Source organism: Hemitrygon akajei, chromosome 5 (genome assembly GCF_048418815.1).
Source record: "Hemitrygon akajei chromosome 5, sHemAka1.3, whole genome shotgun sequence".
NCBI lineage: Eukaryota > Metazoa > Chordata > Chondrichthyes > Myliobatiformes > Dasyatidae > Hemitrygon > Hemitrygon akajei.
This window is the reverse complement of record NC_133128.1, coordinates 97,425,862-97,444,117: the sequence shown is the minus strand read 5'-3', so window position 1 is coordinate 97,444,117 and position 18,256 is coordinate 97,425,862. Positions and strand designations below refer to the sequence as shown.

Genomic DNA, 18,256 nt, shown 5'->3' with positions numbered 1-18,256 from the left:
AATTGAAACTCCCTTTACTTTAGCATTCGAATTCGAATGGTACTGTTGACCCTGCCAAAACCTAAAAAAGCGATAATTGTCCTCTTTCCTCACATGAGTTTCTTGTACAAAAATAATATGAGCATTAAGTCTTTGAAATACTTTGAAAATCTTTTTCCGTTTAATCAGATGGTTTAAGCCATTAGTATTCCAAGAGACAAAATTAATGGTCTGAGCCATATTTCTGAAATCAGCCCTTTGGTATATAAAGGGTTAACCAAATTATGAACTCATGCACCCGGAAGAGGAACGAAAATAAGGGGCGGACCCGGAAGTGACGACATCGCGGACATTTTAGTAGTTTAAAATCAGCCCAAATGAAGAAACTAAAACAAACTGAAGTAAGGAACATAAGATTTGTGCAGCTTATGCAAGTGAATTTTTCATAGAAACAAATCTACTGTACATTATAGGCCCATCGGCCCACAATGTTGTACCAACCATGTAACCTACTCTAGAAACTGCCTAGAATTGCTCTACTGCATAGCCCTTGGTTTTTTTTCTAAGCTCCATGTACCTATCTAAGAGTCTCTTAAAATACCCTATTGTATCCACCCCACCATTGCTGGCAGTGCATTCTATGTGGAAAAACTTGCCCCTGACATCCCCTCTGTACCTACTTCCAAGCACCTTATAACTATGCCCCTTTGTGTTAGCCATTTCAGCTCTGGTGGGTGGGGGAGAACCTCTGGCTATTCACATGATCAGTACCTCTCATCATCCTATACACCTCTATCAGGTCATCTCTCATTCTCTCTCACTCCAAGGAGAAAAGGCCAAGTTCACTCAACCTATTTTCATAAGGCATGCTCCCCAATCCAGACAACATCCTTGTAAATCTCCTCTGCACTCTCTCTATAGTATCCACATCCTTCCTGTAGTGAGGTGACCAGCTCATTTTTCTCTTGGTATAGGAATTTGCACTTGATCCATCAAACCACTACCATGATTATAGCTGAACTCTTTCACTCATCCTGGTTCCATTTAGCCTAATACGTTGGCCAGAAAAAAAATTGCTGTTCTTAAATTTTTAAATAAATAATTGAACTAGTGTGCACTGATTTTTGAGTATGAATAAATATTTCCTTATTTCCTAATTTCCTTCCTGAACTGATTGGCTCTGACTTAAACTTTATAATCAAACAAAAGCTGAAAATGCTGGAAGTACTTCAGTGGTTAATATCAGAGAACGTATACAATATACAACCTGAAATTCTTACTCTCCGCAGACATCCTCAAAACAGAAGAAAGACACAAAGAAAGAAAGAATTACAAAAAATGTTAAGAACCCCAAAGCCCCCTCCCGTGCACAAGCAGCATCGATCCTCCCCACTTACTTCAGCATAAAGTATCAACATTCTCACCCCCCCCCCCCCCCATGCAAAAAGCAGCAAAGTCAGTCCTTGAGATGTTTGGGCTGCATCTGTGGGAAGACACTTGCCATGTCTCTGGCAATTGTGTTGAGGACTGTGTGCCAAAGAGGGCAATCCAGTTGATCTCAAACCAGAAGCTATGGATGAATCTAGGACATCAACTGCTTACTGGTCCAGATCTGCAGCATTCAAATCAAATGACCCTGACCTTGATCATAAGAAATCGAGATACAAGGATATCAGAGATGCTAAGAGACAATACCAGTCCAAAATCAATTCTCAGACCAGCCATCAGTTGTGATAGGGCTTGTATGTAATAATGGCCCTCAAAACAAAGTGGGCAGTATTGCCCTGAACAGATGTTCAAGTTCAAATTTATTGTCATTCAACCTTGCACATGTATACAGCTAAACAAAACATCAGTCCTCTGGGGCTGAGGTACAAAACATTCGCATAGTCACACACAGCACGTAGTCACAGAATAATATTGGCACAAGCTGAGTGGCATAGTCTGAAGATTGATAATGCATGGGATGTTGTCCTGGAGCTACATTTCTGTAAGAACAAGTTCCTCATCTCGCACTGCATTAGTTGCAGATGAAGGTATTCAGTTTGTTTTCTGTTTTCTTTCACACCACTTCCAGTGCCTCCTCCCCTGCGTAACCGTTACAGCTGAAACAACATAAGAGGCTCTGATGTCTACTACCAGGAAATGCTTCCAGAGGCTGGTCATGACATGTATCAACTCCGGTCACAGATATCCTAGGCTTACTGCCAAAGGATGCCATCTCTGCACTTGTCTCTGGAGCACCTGGATAGTTAAGAGGCATCCTTAACTATTGTTTATTGACTGCAGCTCTGCCTTCAATATTACAAGTCCTGGCAAACTCATCACCAAGCTCTGGACTCTGGGAGTTAAACCACCCCCCACCCCCAACCAACTGAATCCTTAACTTCCTGACCAACAGACTGTTGTCATTAAGGATAGACCACAACACCACCCCTTTGATTATTCTCAACACTGGTGCCCCACAAGGCCCCGTCCTGTACTGCCTGTACACTCGCAACTGCATGGCCAGATTCTACTCTTAACTCCACCTGAGTTTGTTTATGATACCTCTATAGTGAGTTGCATCTTAACAATGTTTTGGCATGTAGGAAAGAGATAGAGAGCTTAGTAACATGCTGTTATTTCTCTAAGTTGGCAAAACAAAAGAGTTGGTTATTGACTTCGGAAACAGCACGTGCTCCTGTCTATATCAACTGTGCTGAGGTTGAAAACTTCAAGTTCCTAAGCATAAGCCTCACCAATATCTTGTCCTGACATTTGCACAAACAGGTTTAAAATCAAAGTAAACTTATTATCAAAGTACGCATGTATCACCATTTACTACCTTGAGATTCATTTTCTTGCAGATCCTTAAAGGAAAGTAAAGAAGTACAGTAGAATTTATGAAAAAAAACTATATTAATTGTTAGGTTTAAATAGCAACTTGAATACTGTCTGAATGGCGAATAGATAACGACTAGTTGGCTTACCAGAAGCACCAACACAGAGGCTGTGTACAAGAAGGGCCAAAATTGCCTTTACTTCCTGAGGAGACTGAGGTCCTCTGCAGTATGCAGGCCTCTCCTTCATATGTTCTACCAGTCTGTTGTCCCCAGTACAATCTTCTTTGCGGTGGTGTGCTGGGGCAATGGCATGAACATGGATGATGCCAATAAAATGATTAGTAAGGCTGGCTCTGTTATAGGAATCAAACTGGAGACTGGTAGAACAAAGAGCCCTACGGAAAATCTTGGCAATTTTAGGCATCATTTCTTACCCTCTGCATTCCACCTGGGCTGAACAGAGCAGCACTTTTAGTAATAGACTGACAACTGCACTGTTTCAAAGAGCGCTATATGAAGTCATTCTTTGCCATTACGCTTTATAATGAGTCTACCTATAGCCGGGGAAGTGATGACCTCCTCCTGTTAGACTTTGTGGTAACTTTTTAAAAAATTCTTTCTTACTTCTCTTCTAAAATGTTTATGCTTGTGCACTTGTAATGCTGCTGTGACACTGTAATTTACTTGGGTTCAATGAAGTATCCATCTATCTAAATGTTTGCTTTATTTAAAGTTGCAAATCAGCCCCAAGATTCTTAAAGTTGTAGACTGCCCTGGATTTAGACTGTTATAAAATCCTCACCCTCTTGTATAGCACATCGTTACTTCCATCTGGATGGCATTTAACAAGAACAGCATCTGTGCAGTTCCCCCATTTAAAAAAGGACTCCCCTTGTTTAGCAGGCAGTACCTGCAGTTTATAACTTAAGATATTCTTCCGTGTCTGAAAAATCTATTTTTTCTAAATCTACAAGTGGATCCAAGTGTACACACTTGAGTATAATTACACCAGCAGAATCTGGTGGCTAAGAAACTTATAATAATGAAAGAAGCAGATGTAATATTTTAGTATCTTTTGCGATTATGGTTGAAAGGGAAGCAAGTGTTGGTACAGATATAGAAAGCCTAGTTTGATGTTATCTTGATGACTCGATTAGTAAGGGTGTCAAAGGTTTTAGGGAAAAGAGGTTGAGACGTAAAATAAATCAGCCATGGTGGAGCAAACATGATGGACAGAATGGTCCAATTCTGCTCTGATGTCTTGTTTATTATGGGAAGAGTTGGTGTTTATTTCTTCACATTCTTGAGGTTTATGATAAATTTCTATTGTATGATTGGTGGATGCTTGAATGCGATGAAATACAATTGGATTTGATTGACTCAGTAAAGAATATTCTACTGATAAAAGAGTACAATATACAGTACAATTTATTAAGAAATTTATGTTTTTTCCCCAGCTATTGAAATTTCTTTACAAGAACAGAAGCAGCAACCAACGGAGACAAAATCTTTCTATCCATCTGCAGATAGCGCTGTGAACTGCCACAGGAGTGAGATGCGCATGGTCCGCGCTCTCTATGACTTTGAGGCTGTTGAAGATAACGAGCTTACTTTTAAAGCTGGGGAAATAATCACCATATTAGATGACAGGTATCATTGACAAAAACATGATTTGTCAATCAAGTTATCCTTTGAGTGCTCTATTGCAGTGGGATTGGAGCCCAACATCCCCTATTCTATAGTTGTTATAGCAAGAATGCTGGCAGATTAGCTGTGTCCGTTCAGTCCGTGTATCTTTAGCTTTTTACCTTTTCCACCCATTACCTCCCAGCCTCTCATTTCACCCCCCTCCCCCCATCAGCTTTGCCTTTCACCTTCCTGCTTGGGAGTCATTTGTGAGCTTTTTGGGGTTATGAAACTATATACAGATCAGCCATATCCTGATGAAAGGCCTCAGCCAGAAATGTCAGCTGTTTCCATGGATGCTGCCTGGCAACACACATTTTGTGTGTGTTGCTTGGATTACCAGCATCTGCAGATTTTCTCTTGTTACAGATCAGCCATGATCTCATTGAATGGTGAAGCTAGGTGTTGGCTGTGGGGTATTCTAGTCTTATTTATCATGGTAACTTAGGTCATTTTAAATTTACAACTGAATACAATGGAAATGTATTCACTGATGCAGTGTAGGAAACATGGCATATATCTTGCACACTAAGCTCGGTATAAGGCTTATTATCACTGATAACACGTGAAATTTGTGGCGGCCGCACAGTTAAATAAAATACTGTTATTTACAGAAAATGGTACAAAAGGGGAATAACGGGACAATGGCAGAGGTGAAGAAGCTTGTCCTAAAGCATTGAGTGTGGATTGAGGTAGCAAGCAGAAAAAGGCACGTTGAAAGGTTGTGATAGGGTAAGAATAGTAGGTTCTTGGGAGCACTATGCCGACAGGTTCCTCTCCAAGCCACATACCTTACTGATTTGGAAATGTATCACTGTCCCTTTAGAGGATGCAGCAAGGTACCAGGTCTTTCCGGTCCAATGAGCCTGAGTCACCCAATTTACAACTTTGTGACCGATTAACCTACTAGCCCATACATCTTTGGAATGTGGGAGGAAACCCAGATGATCATGGGGAGAGTGTACAGACAGCGTCAGAATTGAACCCAGGTCGGTTGCTGGTCCTGTAATAGTTGCCTGTTACGTTACCATGCCACCCCTTCGTCATCACCTGGTATAAATCCTGGAAATCCCTCATCAATTATCCTCTCGGATAAACTGCAGACGTTCCAGGAAGTAGCTCAGTACCACACAGTAAATGTAATTCAGGATGGGCACTGTATGCCATCTTTGCCTGTCTCAGCTACATCTCTAAATTAGACAACAAACGAGTTCTGTAATGCAGCTGTAGCTGCTAAGGGTAACATTTCTTGCCTGGCCTTCATTGCCTTGCAAAGGTGGTGAATGACTTGCTGTAGTTCTTGTGTTTGGAATTTTGCTGATTTTGATGTAGACTGAGGATATTGTTCCAAGTCCGGGTAGAGAGCAGATTGTAGGTGATGTTCATCACTATTCTAAATCACAAAAGTTACTGTCAGTGTCAAAATATCTCCATTATCGAAGCTTGTGGAGTGACGTGTATATTTTGATCTTTGTGCAGTGACCCCAACTGGTGGAAAGGAGAGACCAAAAAAGGTGTTGGGCTTTTTCCTTCAAATTTCGTATCAACCAGTCTGAACACAGAACCCGAGCCAGGTAAGTGGAACTCATCTCGTTGTTAGTGTTTGTATATTTAACCTATCAGGGAACAGTGTGAGTAGGTGGCTTGTTAATTCATTCTGTGGCCAAGATGATGCAGTGGTACTTGTTGTAAAAGATAGAGACTTTCATATCAACACACCTGTGTGTGATCCCTTAAAGGGTGTTGAAATAGATTGCCTGATTAATCCCAGCAGCAGTGTGGGCACATTTTGGGGGTAAGTTGGATGCCAAATTCTTCCTGAATTGTAAACTTTTGTTCACTAGGTCTGCCCATCCTAGTTATTTTCTAAACCAAGTGGTTACAGAGTTCTTCCAGAGTTTGCCATATTTGTGGGTCTTGCTGCCTTCCTTTTTCTCATTTTTTCATTTTTAAAATCTTTTTATAAATACATAATCTTCTACAACTATAGAATAATACAAAATTTCAGCAAATTAATATGTATACAATTAATAGAGCTGAAGGAAAAAAATCATAATATATAAAAATGAAAAAAAAATTATATAGAAAAAAGGAGGGGAAAAAAGAACCCCATCTAACTGAGAAAAAAAACATTAACTACAAAAAAAACCCATTAGGAATCAACCCATTAGGAATCACCATCATCTAGAAAAAAATTCATCAACCGCCAATTCATATTTTTTTTAAAAAATAATAAAATTGGAAGGAAACCATATAGAATAATTCAAATTAAATGGTAATATTTGGCAAAAGAACCCCATCTTCTCTCAAAATCAAACTGAGGTTCAAAAGTTCTACTAATTTTTTCCAAGCTGAGACATAACATTACTTGAGAAAACCATTCAATTAATGTAGGGGAAGAGATATCTTTCCATTTTAATAAAATAGCCCTTCTTGCCAACAATGTAACAAATGTAACAAAATGTAACAAATTCAGATCATGTTGATCTGAAGATGAAATACTCTGAATATGATGCGGAACTATTCCAAATAGAACAGTTAATCTATTAGGTTGTAAATTAATTTTCAAAGCTTTAGAGATTGTAGAAAATAAAGATTTCCAAAACAGTTTTAATGAAGAACATGACTAGAGATTATGTGACAAAGTAGCTACTTCTGTTTTACATCTATCACAATAATTACACTAGGAAATATTTTGGATAGTCTCTCCTTTGTTAAATAATAACGATGGACAATTTTAAATTGAATTAGACAGTGATTGGCACATATAGAAGAATTTACATTTTTCAAAATTCGAACCCAATCTTCATTCACAAAGGTCATATTAAGTTCTCTCTCCCAATCTTGTTTAATCTTTAGTGATAGGTTCTCTTTTTGTAACAGGAGTAAATTATAAATTCTGCTAATGGAATCTTTCACTAAGGGATTCAATTTCAAAATGGTATCCAACAAATCAGATTCTTGTAAGTATGGAAACTTAGGTAAATATTGTTGTAAAAAATGTCTAACCTGAAAATATTGCAAAAAATGTGTATGAGCGAGAGAGTATTAATTAACTCTTCAAAAGTCATCAGTCGACCATTATAAAATAAATCTGTAAAAAAAACGGATCCTTTTACCGTAGATTCCGGATTTTAAGCCGCTACTTTTTTCCCACATTTTGAACAGCTTTGAACTTTGCGGCCAATAATCCGAAGCGGCTAATGCATGGTTTTTTTCATGCCGCCTCGTAAACATTTTGCCTCGTAACAGTAGACCAATAAAATTGATGAGTAGTTCACAGAGGTCCAATGAAATTGTACGATAAATCAAGCGCACTTTCACAATTAAATTATTGTAAATCAGTCATTTGTACTCACCCTCATCAACATGGAAAACACTCGAAGCATTGTGCTGCCTACTTAGTTTAAACTATATTTGTTTTCTGTACTACATCGCGGGATGCTATGACGTCACACCCGGTTTCGCGGTGTCTTGTGGGAAAATGCCGGTTTGCGATGAAACGGAAAGGAGGGGGGGAGCGCATTACGCGAGCGGCTTTGGATCCGAGCGAACGCTGCTTTTAAATGCCGTTTGCGATGAAACGGAAAGGAGGGGGGAGCGCATTACGCGAGCGGCTTTGGATCCGAGCGAACTCTGCTTTTAAGTTAAAGGTATCAATAACTTTTCCTGGTAGGCTGCAATATATATATTTTTTTACCAGTCGTTAGGAGATATTGGAATGTTGTTCAGTAAAGAAGTATACGCAACGTATATTTAAAAGTAGCCGCGTACGGGCACGGTTCGAAAAAAAGCATTTGCAATATGTATTTGTTTTTGTTACCATATGGATTTAATTAAAAGTTAAAAAAATCCTCACGTGTAATATCTTTCTGTGTAAATATCTCATATTACAACGTGGGACACCTGCGGCCGAAAATCCGGTGCGGCCTAAAATCCGATGCGGCCTGTACAATTAAAAAAATGATTTTATTTCTAAAATTAGAGCCAGCGGCTTAAAATCAGGTGCGCTCTGTAGTCCGGAATCTACGGTATTTTTCCATAGGAGAAAAATGGGGTCGGTTATTGAAGGTTTAAATGAAAAGTCTCGATATAAAAAAACTAGACAACTTAAATTGTTTAAAATTTTTAAAAATTACAAAACTGAATCCAAATCCATAAAGATTGTTTAATAACCAGGTAAAAATTTAAATTTGGAATTTTAGAGAGCTGTAAAGGTAATGGAGCTCCTAATATTGAAGTTAAATGAAATTGTTTAACAGCTTTTAATTCCAAATCAACCCAAAATAGTTTTTGGCTCTTATCGAGCCACTATAACCAAAAACATAATTGTCTAATATTTACAGCCCAATAATAGTCTTAAATTAGGAAGTGTAAGTCCACCATATTTTTTGGGTTTATGTAAATGGTATTTGTTAATTCTTGGTCTCTTATTGTTCCAAATAAAGGAAGAAATAAGAGAGTCAATTGGATCAAAAAAATTTTAGTTAAAAAGATAGGTATTGTTACGTACCCCGTAACTGGGTGTCTTACCAGCAAAGATAGAAGTGTCCGTTGGAGTCTGGTGATAATATTTTCAACAATATTTATTAGCAAAAATATACAAAATAATATCAATGCGAATATACAGAGAATATACGTTAGCAATACTAAACCTAAAAGTGCGGGTATAATAGATATTTATTATTCCCATGGGGAAATTCAACATTTTTTCCAATGTCCCATACACTTGTTGTAGCAAAACTAATTACATACAATACTTAACTCAGTAAAAAATATGATATGCATCTAAATCACTCTCTCAAAAAGCATTAATAATAGCTTTTAAAAAGTTCTTAAGTAGTTTACTTAAATACATTAAATACATTAAATGCAATCAACCCCGTCACTTTAACATATCTTACTCCTGGCGGTTGAATTGTAAAGCCTAATGGCATTGGGGAGTATTGACCTCTTCATCCTGTCTGAGGAGCATTGCATCGATAGTAACCTGTCGCTGAAACTGCTTCTCTGTCTCTGGATAACAATCACTAATGAAACAAGCTCTATCGTTGTCTAGGGGATAATGAATTGTCAGATGGAAATATAAAGTTCAGTTCAGTTCATTCAGGCTGCGGTAGTTGTTTGCCGATGTGTTGCAATTGGAGAGAGAGAGAGAAAACGTGTGAACAGAAACAGCTATTATCTTGCCAACCTTCCTTTACGATTTTGATCCGTCGATGCGTTGTTGTTATGGCCATTCACGTATGACCCCTCCGTCCTTTAGCTAGACCGTTCTTCCGTGGTGGACTCGTCACCCAGGCAAGGGTGGACACACACACAAGCCCCCACCGGTCTCGCTACAAAACACTGTGAGTTAAAATTTACCGACCCTTCGTTCGGTCTCCGATCTCCCACCCTGTCTCGTGGGGGTTCTGATGCTCACTAGCGTTTCTCCTGGTGCGTCTGAGGGGTGTTACCCCAGACCTCACTTTTATCCCCACTCACGGGGTCTCAGGTGTCAATCAGGTTGGGATGATGTAACCCATCAAACCAGCCCACTCTGGTTGCCCCCTGAGGGGTTTCAATGAATAGAACAGTACCAAGTAAACAATCCTTCTCCAAAAGACAATAGCAGTAATCAATGGTTCCGCTGCTCTTTTGTTAGCTGTGTCTCTCTCTCATTAACTTTCATGAGCTGTTATCAATAACAACTGCCCTGGCAGATTTCCTTTGTCTCTCTTACTTGATAACAGCATCGAAATAGTAGCGATTTGCGATTCTCCAAAAGGGGGGGGGGGGGGGCATGGGCGACTCTGCACCCTTCTGCCCATCAGAGTTGTTCATCCTTCGTAACAGTATATTTTGGAAAATATATAAAAATCTAGGTTAAATCATCATTTTCCCAGCATGGATGCGACCTATTAAAGAAAGAGTAAGTGGATTCCATTAAGAAAATAGTAATTTCATGGAGTCTACTAGAGGAACTATATTGACTTTATAAAGATATTTTTATTTTTTAGGAATTATAATACCTAAATATTTAAATGTATTAACAATTCTAAAAGGAATATCATATGTACTAACAGGAGCATTTAATGGAAACAATTCACTTTTATTCAAATTAAGTTTATATCCTGAAAATTTTCCAAAATCTTTAAGTGTTTCCAAAAGATTAGGAATTGATTCCTCAAGATTCAAAATAAAAATCAAAAGATCATCTGCATAAAGAGAAATCTTATGTATGGTTCCATTTATAGAAATACCATGAATGTTTTTGGCCTCCCGTAATGTTATAGCTAAAGACTCCAATACAAGATTAAATAATAAAGGGCTTAATGGACATTTGTCTAGTACCATGAGAAAGTGAAAAGAAAGAAGACCTATAATTGTTAGTAATGACCGTGGCAGTAGGGTTCTTATAGATCATTTGAATCCGTCTATTAAAGTTATTACTGAAACCAAATTTCTCTAATACTTTGAACAAGTATGGCCACTCTATCAAATGCCTTTTCTGCAACGAGAGATAACACATTGAGGTTACTTAGATAATGGTGAATAAATAATATTCACCAATCTCCAAACATTAGAGAAAAAGTAACGGCCTTTAATAAAGCCCGTCTGGCCCATAGAGATAATTTTAATTAAAATATTTTCCAAGTGATTAGCCATTATTTTAGAAAGAATTTTTGCATCCACATTTAATAGCAAAATAGGTCTATATGATGAACATTCAACAGGGTCTTTATCTTTTTTAAGAATTAAGGAAATAGATGCTTCAAAAAAAGAAGGTAAATTACCCTTCTCAAAGGATTCATGAAACATTTCCAAAAGGTACAGAGAAAGTAATCTTTCAAATTTTTTTAAAAATTCCACCAAATAACCATCAAGTCCGGGAGCTTTACCAAATTGCATTGATAAAATAGCTTTCTGAATTTCATTCTTAGTAATTGGAGCATCAAGCATCTGTTGATCTTCATCAGAAATTTGTGGAAATTTAATCTTATGTAAGAAAGCTTACATTTTGGTAGAATCTGCAGGAAATTGAGATCTATAAAGATCAGAGTGAAAATCTTGAAAAGTGTTATTAATATTCTTTCTTACATTGTTACTTACTATATCTCCATTGTTTTTACAAATCTTTTTTTTACACTTTTTTTTATTGTTTTCAAATAGTTACAGAATAAATGTGTATGAAAAAAAAATGTTTTACCCAGCCCCCCCTCCCCTTAACCCCTGCCCCCTAACATCCCTATTAAAAAAATAAGAAAGAAAGAAAAAAAAAGGAATGCCTGGATATTGGAAGATCCCCACATGCTCCATGGAGTTCGTAATAACTTTAGTATATATATTTATTTCTTTCCCCAAGTAACCAATTATTTCATCTTCGGAGCACCTATATATTTAATCCTGTCTTTTGTAAATAAGGGCACCAAATTTTCAAAAATGTTTCATATTTATCTCTTAAATTATAAGTAATTTTTTCAAGTGGAATACAGCCATAAATTTCGTTCTTCCAACAATCTATACTTAGATATGTATCTGATTTCCAAGTCACTGCAATAGCTTTTTGGGCTACTGCCAATGCAATTTTTATAAATTCTTTCTGATATTTATTCAATTTGGATATCGGTTTTATCCCTTCAATATCACCTAGTAAAAGTAATATTAGGTTGTGTGGAAGTTGTATTCCAATAATTTGTTCCAATAAAACTCTTAAATTTGTCCAAAAAGGTTGAATTTTAGAACAAGACCCAAGTAGAATGTAAAAAAGTACCAATTTCTTGGTTACATCGGAAACACTGATCAGATAAATTTGGGTTTAATTTATTTATTTTTTGTGGTGTAATATATAGCTGATGTAAAAAATTGTATTGCACTAATCTTAATCAAACGTTTATTGTATTTGTCATACTCTCAAGACATAGTCTTGACCAGTTTTTTTCTTCAATTTTGATATTCAAATCACTTTCCCATTTTTGCCTTGACTTATGGACTCCTTGTTTAATTGCCTGTTTTTGAATCAAATTATACATACAAGAGATACATTTTTTAATCTTTCCTTTTTGAATTAAAGTTTCTATTTCATTGGGTTTCGGTAATAACATTGTTTGACCTAACTTTTCTCTTAAATAAGCCCTCAGTTGAAAGTAACAAAAAAGAGAGTTGTTTGATACTTTATAGTTATTCTTTAATTGATCGAATGACATTAATATACCTCCTTCAAAACAATCTCCTATATATCTAATCCCTTTTTGAAACCAATTATATAAAAGTTGATTATCCATTGCAAAAGGAATAAGTCTATTTTGAATTAAAGATCTCTTTGCTAATAAGGATTTCTTTGTCTCATCGTCAACATTTATCTTATTCCATAAATCAATCAAATGTTTTAATATAGGAGATTCTTTCTTTTCCCGTATCCATTTAGATTCCCATTTATATATAAAGTCTTCTGGTATGTTTTCTCCTATTTTATCTAGTTCTATTCTGATCCATGCCGGTTTATCTTTCTCAAAAAAAGATGCAATAAATCTAAGTTGATTTGCTTTATAATAATTCTTAAAATTTGGAAGTTGTAACCCTCCTAGCTCAAATTTCCATGTCAGTTTTTCCAACGATATTCTTGACATCTTACCTTTCCAAAGAAACTTCCTCACATATTTATTCAGCTCTTGAAAAAACTTCTGGGGTAATTGTATTGGTAGTGATTGAAATAAGTATTGTAATCTAGGGAATATATTCATTTTTATGGTATTTACTCTACCTACTAATGTTATTGGTAATACCATCCATTTATCAAGATCTTCTTGAATTTTTTTCAATAGTGGTAAGTAATTTAATTTGTATATGTTCTTTATATCATTATCAACTCTTATACCTAAATATTTTATACCATTTGCCGGCCATCTAAATTGGGTTATTAATCGACATTGATTATAATCTCCTTTAGTAAGAGGTAAAATTTCACTTTTATCCCAATTTATTTTATAACCTGATACTTTCCCATATTCTTCTAATCTATAGGATAATTTACGCAACGATTGCAATGGGTTTGTTAGATAAAGCAGAACGTCATCAGCAAATAAGTTAATCTTGTATTCTTCCTGGTTAACTCTAAAACCCTTAATATCTGGGTCCATTCTAATCAATTCAGCTAATGGCTCTATCGCCAACACAAATAAAGCAGGTGATAATGGACAACCTTGCCTAGTTGACCTTGTTAACTGAAATGGTGTTGAAATTTGACCATTTGTCACTACTTTAGCTTTGGGATTAGTATTTAAGGTTTTAATGCATTTTATAAAAGATACTCCTAGTCCATATTTTTCCAATACCTTAAATAAAAAATCCCACTCCAATCTATCAAATGCTTTTTCTGCATCTAAAGCAACTGCCACACTCATTTCCTCCCTCTTCTGTGCTAAATGAATTAATTATACTAAATAAGCAAGTTACATTATCTGCTGATTGTCTATTTTTAATAAATCCTGTTTGATCCATATGTACTAATTTTGGTAAGCATTTAGATAATCTATTAGATAAGATTTTTGCTATTATTTTATAATCAGTATTTAATAAAGAAATCGGTCTATATGATGATGGCTTTAAAAGATCTCTATCTTTTTTTGGCAATACTATTAAAATAGCTGTCGAAAAAGATTCTGGAAGTTTATGCGTTCTTTCCGCTTGGTGTATTAACTCCATAAGAGGAGGAATTAATAAATCTTTAAACTTTTTATAGAATTCAGGCAGAAAACCATCTTCTCCTGGAGATTTATTACTTTGAAGTGATCCTAGGGCTTCTTCGACCTCTTTCAATGTAAAAGGCATATCTAATCCCTTCTGTTCTTCCATATTTAATTTTGGAAGAGTTATTTGTGATAAAAACCTTTCTATCTTGACATTGTCATTTTGTGATTCTGATTTGTACAACTCAGAATAAAAATTCTTAAAAGCTTCATTAATTTCTAAAGGTTTATAAGTAATTTTATTTACTCTTGTTCGAATTGCATTTATTGTTTTAGAAGTCTGATCTGTTTTTAGCTGCCATGCAAGAACTTTATGTGATCTTTCACCTAGTTCATAATAATCTTTGTTTAGTTCTCATAATTGCTTTTTCTGTTCGATATGTTTGGAGCGTATTATATTGTAACTTCTTGTTAATAAGTTGTCTTCGTTTTTCTTCTGTCATATTTCTTTGGGATTCTTTTTCTAATTTTGTAATCTCTTTTTCCAATTGATCTATTTCTATCATATATTCCTTCTTAATTTTAGATGTATAACTTATTATCTGACCTCTCAAGTATGCCTTCATTGCTTCCCACACTATAAATTTATCATCAACTGAATGTGAATTTATATCTAAAAAGAACTGAATCTGTTTTTTCATAAAATCACAAAAATCTTGACGTTTTAATAATATTGAATTAAATCTCCACCTATAAATTGATTCCTCTTTATCTATCATTGTCATTGTCATTATTAAAGGAGAATGATCTGACAATATTCTTGCTTTATATTCCACATTTTTCACTCTATCTTGAATATTCATTGATAATAGGAAAAAATCTATCCTTGAATATGTTTTATGTCTATTTGAATAAAATGAATAATCTCTTTCTTTTGGATTAATTCTTCTCCATATATCAATCAGATTTAAGTCTTTCATCAATGATAGAGTTAATTTTACTGCTTTTGATTTTGTAACAACCTTTGTTGATCTATCTAAAACTGGATCTAGACAAAAATTAAAATCTCCACCTATTAATATTTTATCATGTGCGTTAGCCAAATTCAAAAAGACCTCCTGTATGAATTTTACATTATTTTCATTTGGTGCATAAATGTTCATAAGGGTCCATAGTTCTGAAAAAATTTGACAGTGTATAATTAGTTATCTCCCCGCCGAATCAATTAATACATTTTGTATTTTAATTGGTAGATTTTTGTTAACCAAAATTGCAACTCCTCTCGCCTTTGAATTAAATGAAGCTGCAATAACATTTCCAACCCAGTCTCTTTTTAATTTCTGATGTTCTATGTCTGTTAAATGAGTTTCTTGTAAAAAAGCTATATCTTTTTTCATTTTTTTAATGTATGTTAAAATTCTTTTTCTTTTTACTGGCCCATTAAGCCCATTAACATTAAAACTTTAAAAATTTAGTAGATTAGTCATTATTTTTTTTATTATATTACTCCAATCTATAATAATACCTAATCTTTCAACTTTCGTGGTATACTGGGAAATCTTTATAAAAATCTCCATGTTGCTATGTGTGTCCCCACCAATCATCCAGGCAAAAAGATAGAAGAAAATTAAAATATAAAGAAAAAAACAAAATACCCCCCTACTAATGTTGTGGGGAAAAAAAACACAACATTACCCCCCTCTGCTGTACGGGTCATGGCAACCGCCATGATTACACACGTGAATCCCGCAGTAACCGATCCAAAGCTCCCCAGCCCCCCCGCAACATAAAAAAGTATATGTATAAAAAGAGAAAAAAAAATACTATTCTCTTTTAGTATTTCTAAAATTTTGCTTTTCTCTTCTATAATATCCATAAATGTCCATCACTTCTGTTCGTTGGGTCTATCTTCATCTTTAATCCATTACGTTTGGAAGCCTCTATGTGTAATTAGCGAATAGATGGAAGTTCTTGTACAAACTCCTCCGCTTTTCGATAATGGGAGAAAAATTTTTTTCCCTCCTCCAAAAAAATTATCAGTGTTGCTGGATCATTGTAAATTTATAACCCTTTTCCCATAAGGCTTTTTTTGCTGGGTTAAATTCCTTCTTTCTCTTCAACAGGTTGTAACTTATATCAGGATAAAAAAGAACTGGTTTCCCTGCTATCATCAGTGGCCCGTTTCTATTTTTGGCACTTTGGGCAGCGGCCTTCAGGATCTTTTCTTTGTCTTGATATCGTAAGCATTTTATCAAAACTGATCGTGGGTTTTGATCAGCTCGAGGTCTTGACCTTAAGGATCTATGAGCCCTTTCAATCTCAATTGGAGTTTCTCTTTCCATTTCCAATTTTTCAGGGATCCATTTTTGAAAAAAATTTATTGGATCTTCTCCTTCTATATCTTCTTTAAGTCCAACAATTTTAATATTATTTCGTCTACTGACATTTTCAAGCTTATCAATTTTTTCCATAAATTGTTTTCTTTCTGATGTCCAAGCAGTATTTTCATTTTCCATTTTGTCCATTCTTTCAACCATGTCCTCCGTTGTAGTTTCCAAGTCCGTAATTCTTTTTTCCATTTTTTCCTGTCTCTGTCATTTTATCAAGCATAATCTCCATATTGGTCATTTTTTTTCGAGTATTTTTTTGATTATTTTTAATTACTTTTAATGTGTCTAATTTACGCATTATTTGCCTCAAAGTCTTTTCTATAATTCTAGAAGAACTTTTAACTCCCTCTTCATCTGATCTTTCCGGAAGATCTGACTCTCCCTCCGATTCGCTATCACTTTCAGTTGCAGTGGTAGCTGGGCTTTGTAGTTCTTGTTGCTCCCGTTCGCGCATGCTCCATCCTTCGCGTTTGCGCAGTTCACGATGGTCTTTTCCTTTAGAAATGGCCGATGTTGCCGCAGTCTCCTGTTCCGTATCGCCGGTGGTATAATGTACCTGAGACCGCAGTTCCTTGGTAGACATGGGCCTTGTTCTTGTTCCAACTTGCGTTGTCTTCCCGATATTAGTTTTCTTCATCTTCCTTCCTTGAGGCATAGCTTGACACAATCCGGAGTATTTTATAAGTAACTTTTAGAAAGTATTGCCTAACTTTTCTTCATTTAGACATTAATTTATTAACTTTTTACGGGAGAGCTGGGTTCCAGCGTCTCGATCCTACGTCATCACGTGATGTCCCCCCTGTTTTTACAAATCTTTAAAATTTGTCTTTTAGCTCCAACTGCTCTTAGTTGGGGAGCTAAGAGCTTATTATTTTTATCCCCAGAGATATAAAATAGACTTTTCAATTTAAGCAAATATCCTTCAATAGGATATGTTAGTAATAAGTTATACTGTGATTGTAGTTCTACTCTTTTAAATGAAACAACATTTGGAGAGATTGCATTAATGTTATCCAGTTCTTTAATTTGTTTAGAAATTTTATCTAATTCCATTCTTGTTTGTTTCTTCAATTTAGCTATATATGATATAATTTGACTACGTAAATAAGCTTTCAATGTATCCCAAATTAATAACTTGGAGACATTTCCTTTATTATTAAAGAGAAAAAACTCTTTTATTTGAGTTTCAATAAACTCAATAAATTCTGCACTTTGTAATAAATGTTCTGGAAAACGCCAAAATGGTCTGGTAGAAACAACAACTTTCAATTCAAATACTAAATTTAAAGGAGCATGATCAGAAATAGCAATCGCATCATACTCACATTTCTGAACATTACATAAAAGTCAAGGGTCGACTGTAAAACAGTCAATTTTTGAATATTTATTGTGACCATATGAGAAAAAGGAATATTCTTTATCATTAGGATGCATATGCCTCCAGACCTCAATTAAACCATAATCAATTAAAAAGGAATTAAGTGATGCAGAACGGTTGGGTTAGGATGTTTGGATGATGATGAAGGATTTAAGCAAGTATTAAAATCACCACCCATTAATAACATATATTAATTTATATCCAGTATTAGAGCAAAAACAGCTTTAAAAAATGAGGGATCATCAACATTTGGTCCATAAATATTAAACAAAACCATTTTCTTATTACAAATAATTCCTTTAACAATTAAAAATCTACCATTAATAT

At 35.3% G+C, this 18,256-nt stretch overlaps 1 protein-coding gene across 2 annotated transcripts in view; it reads left to right on the top strand.

Moving 5' to 3' along the window:
- stam2 (signal transducing adaptor molecule (SH3 domain and ITAM motif) 2) overlaps positions 1–18,256 on the top strand; it is an 87,678-nt gene that overhangs the window by 46,934 nt on the left and 22,488 nt on the right. For both annotated transcript variants that reach the window (XM_073046117.1, XM_073046116.1), the window contains exons 7-8: positions 4,262–4,454; positions 5,970–6,064. In XM_073046117.1, the coding sequence (XP_072902218.1) occupies positions 4,262–4,454; positions 5,970–6,064 (288 nt within the window). The remainder of the gene's footprint in view (positions 1–4,261; positions 4,455–5,969; positions 6,065–18,256) is intronic.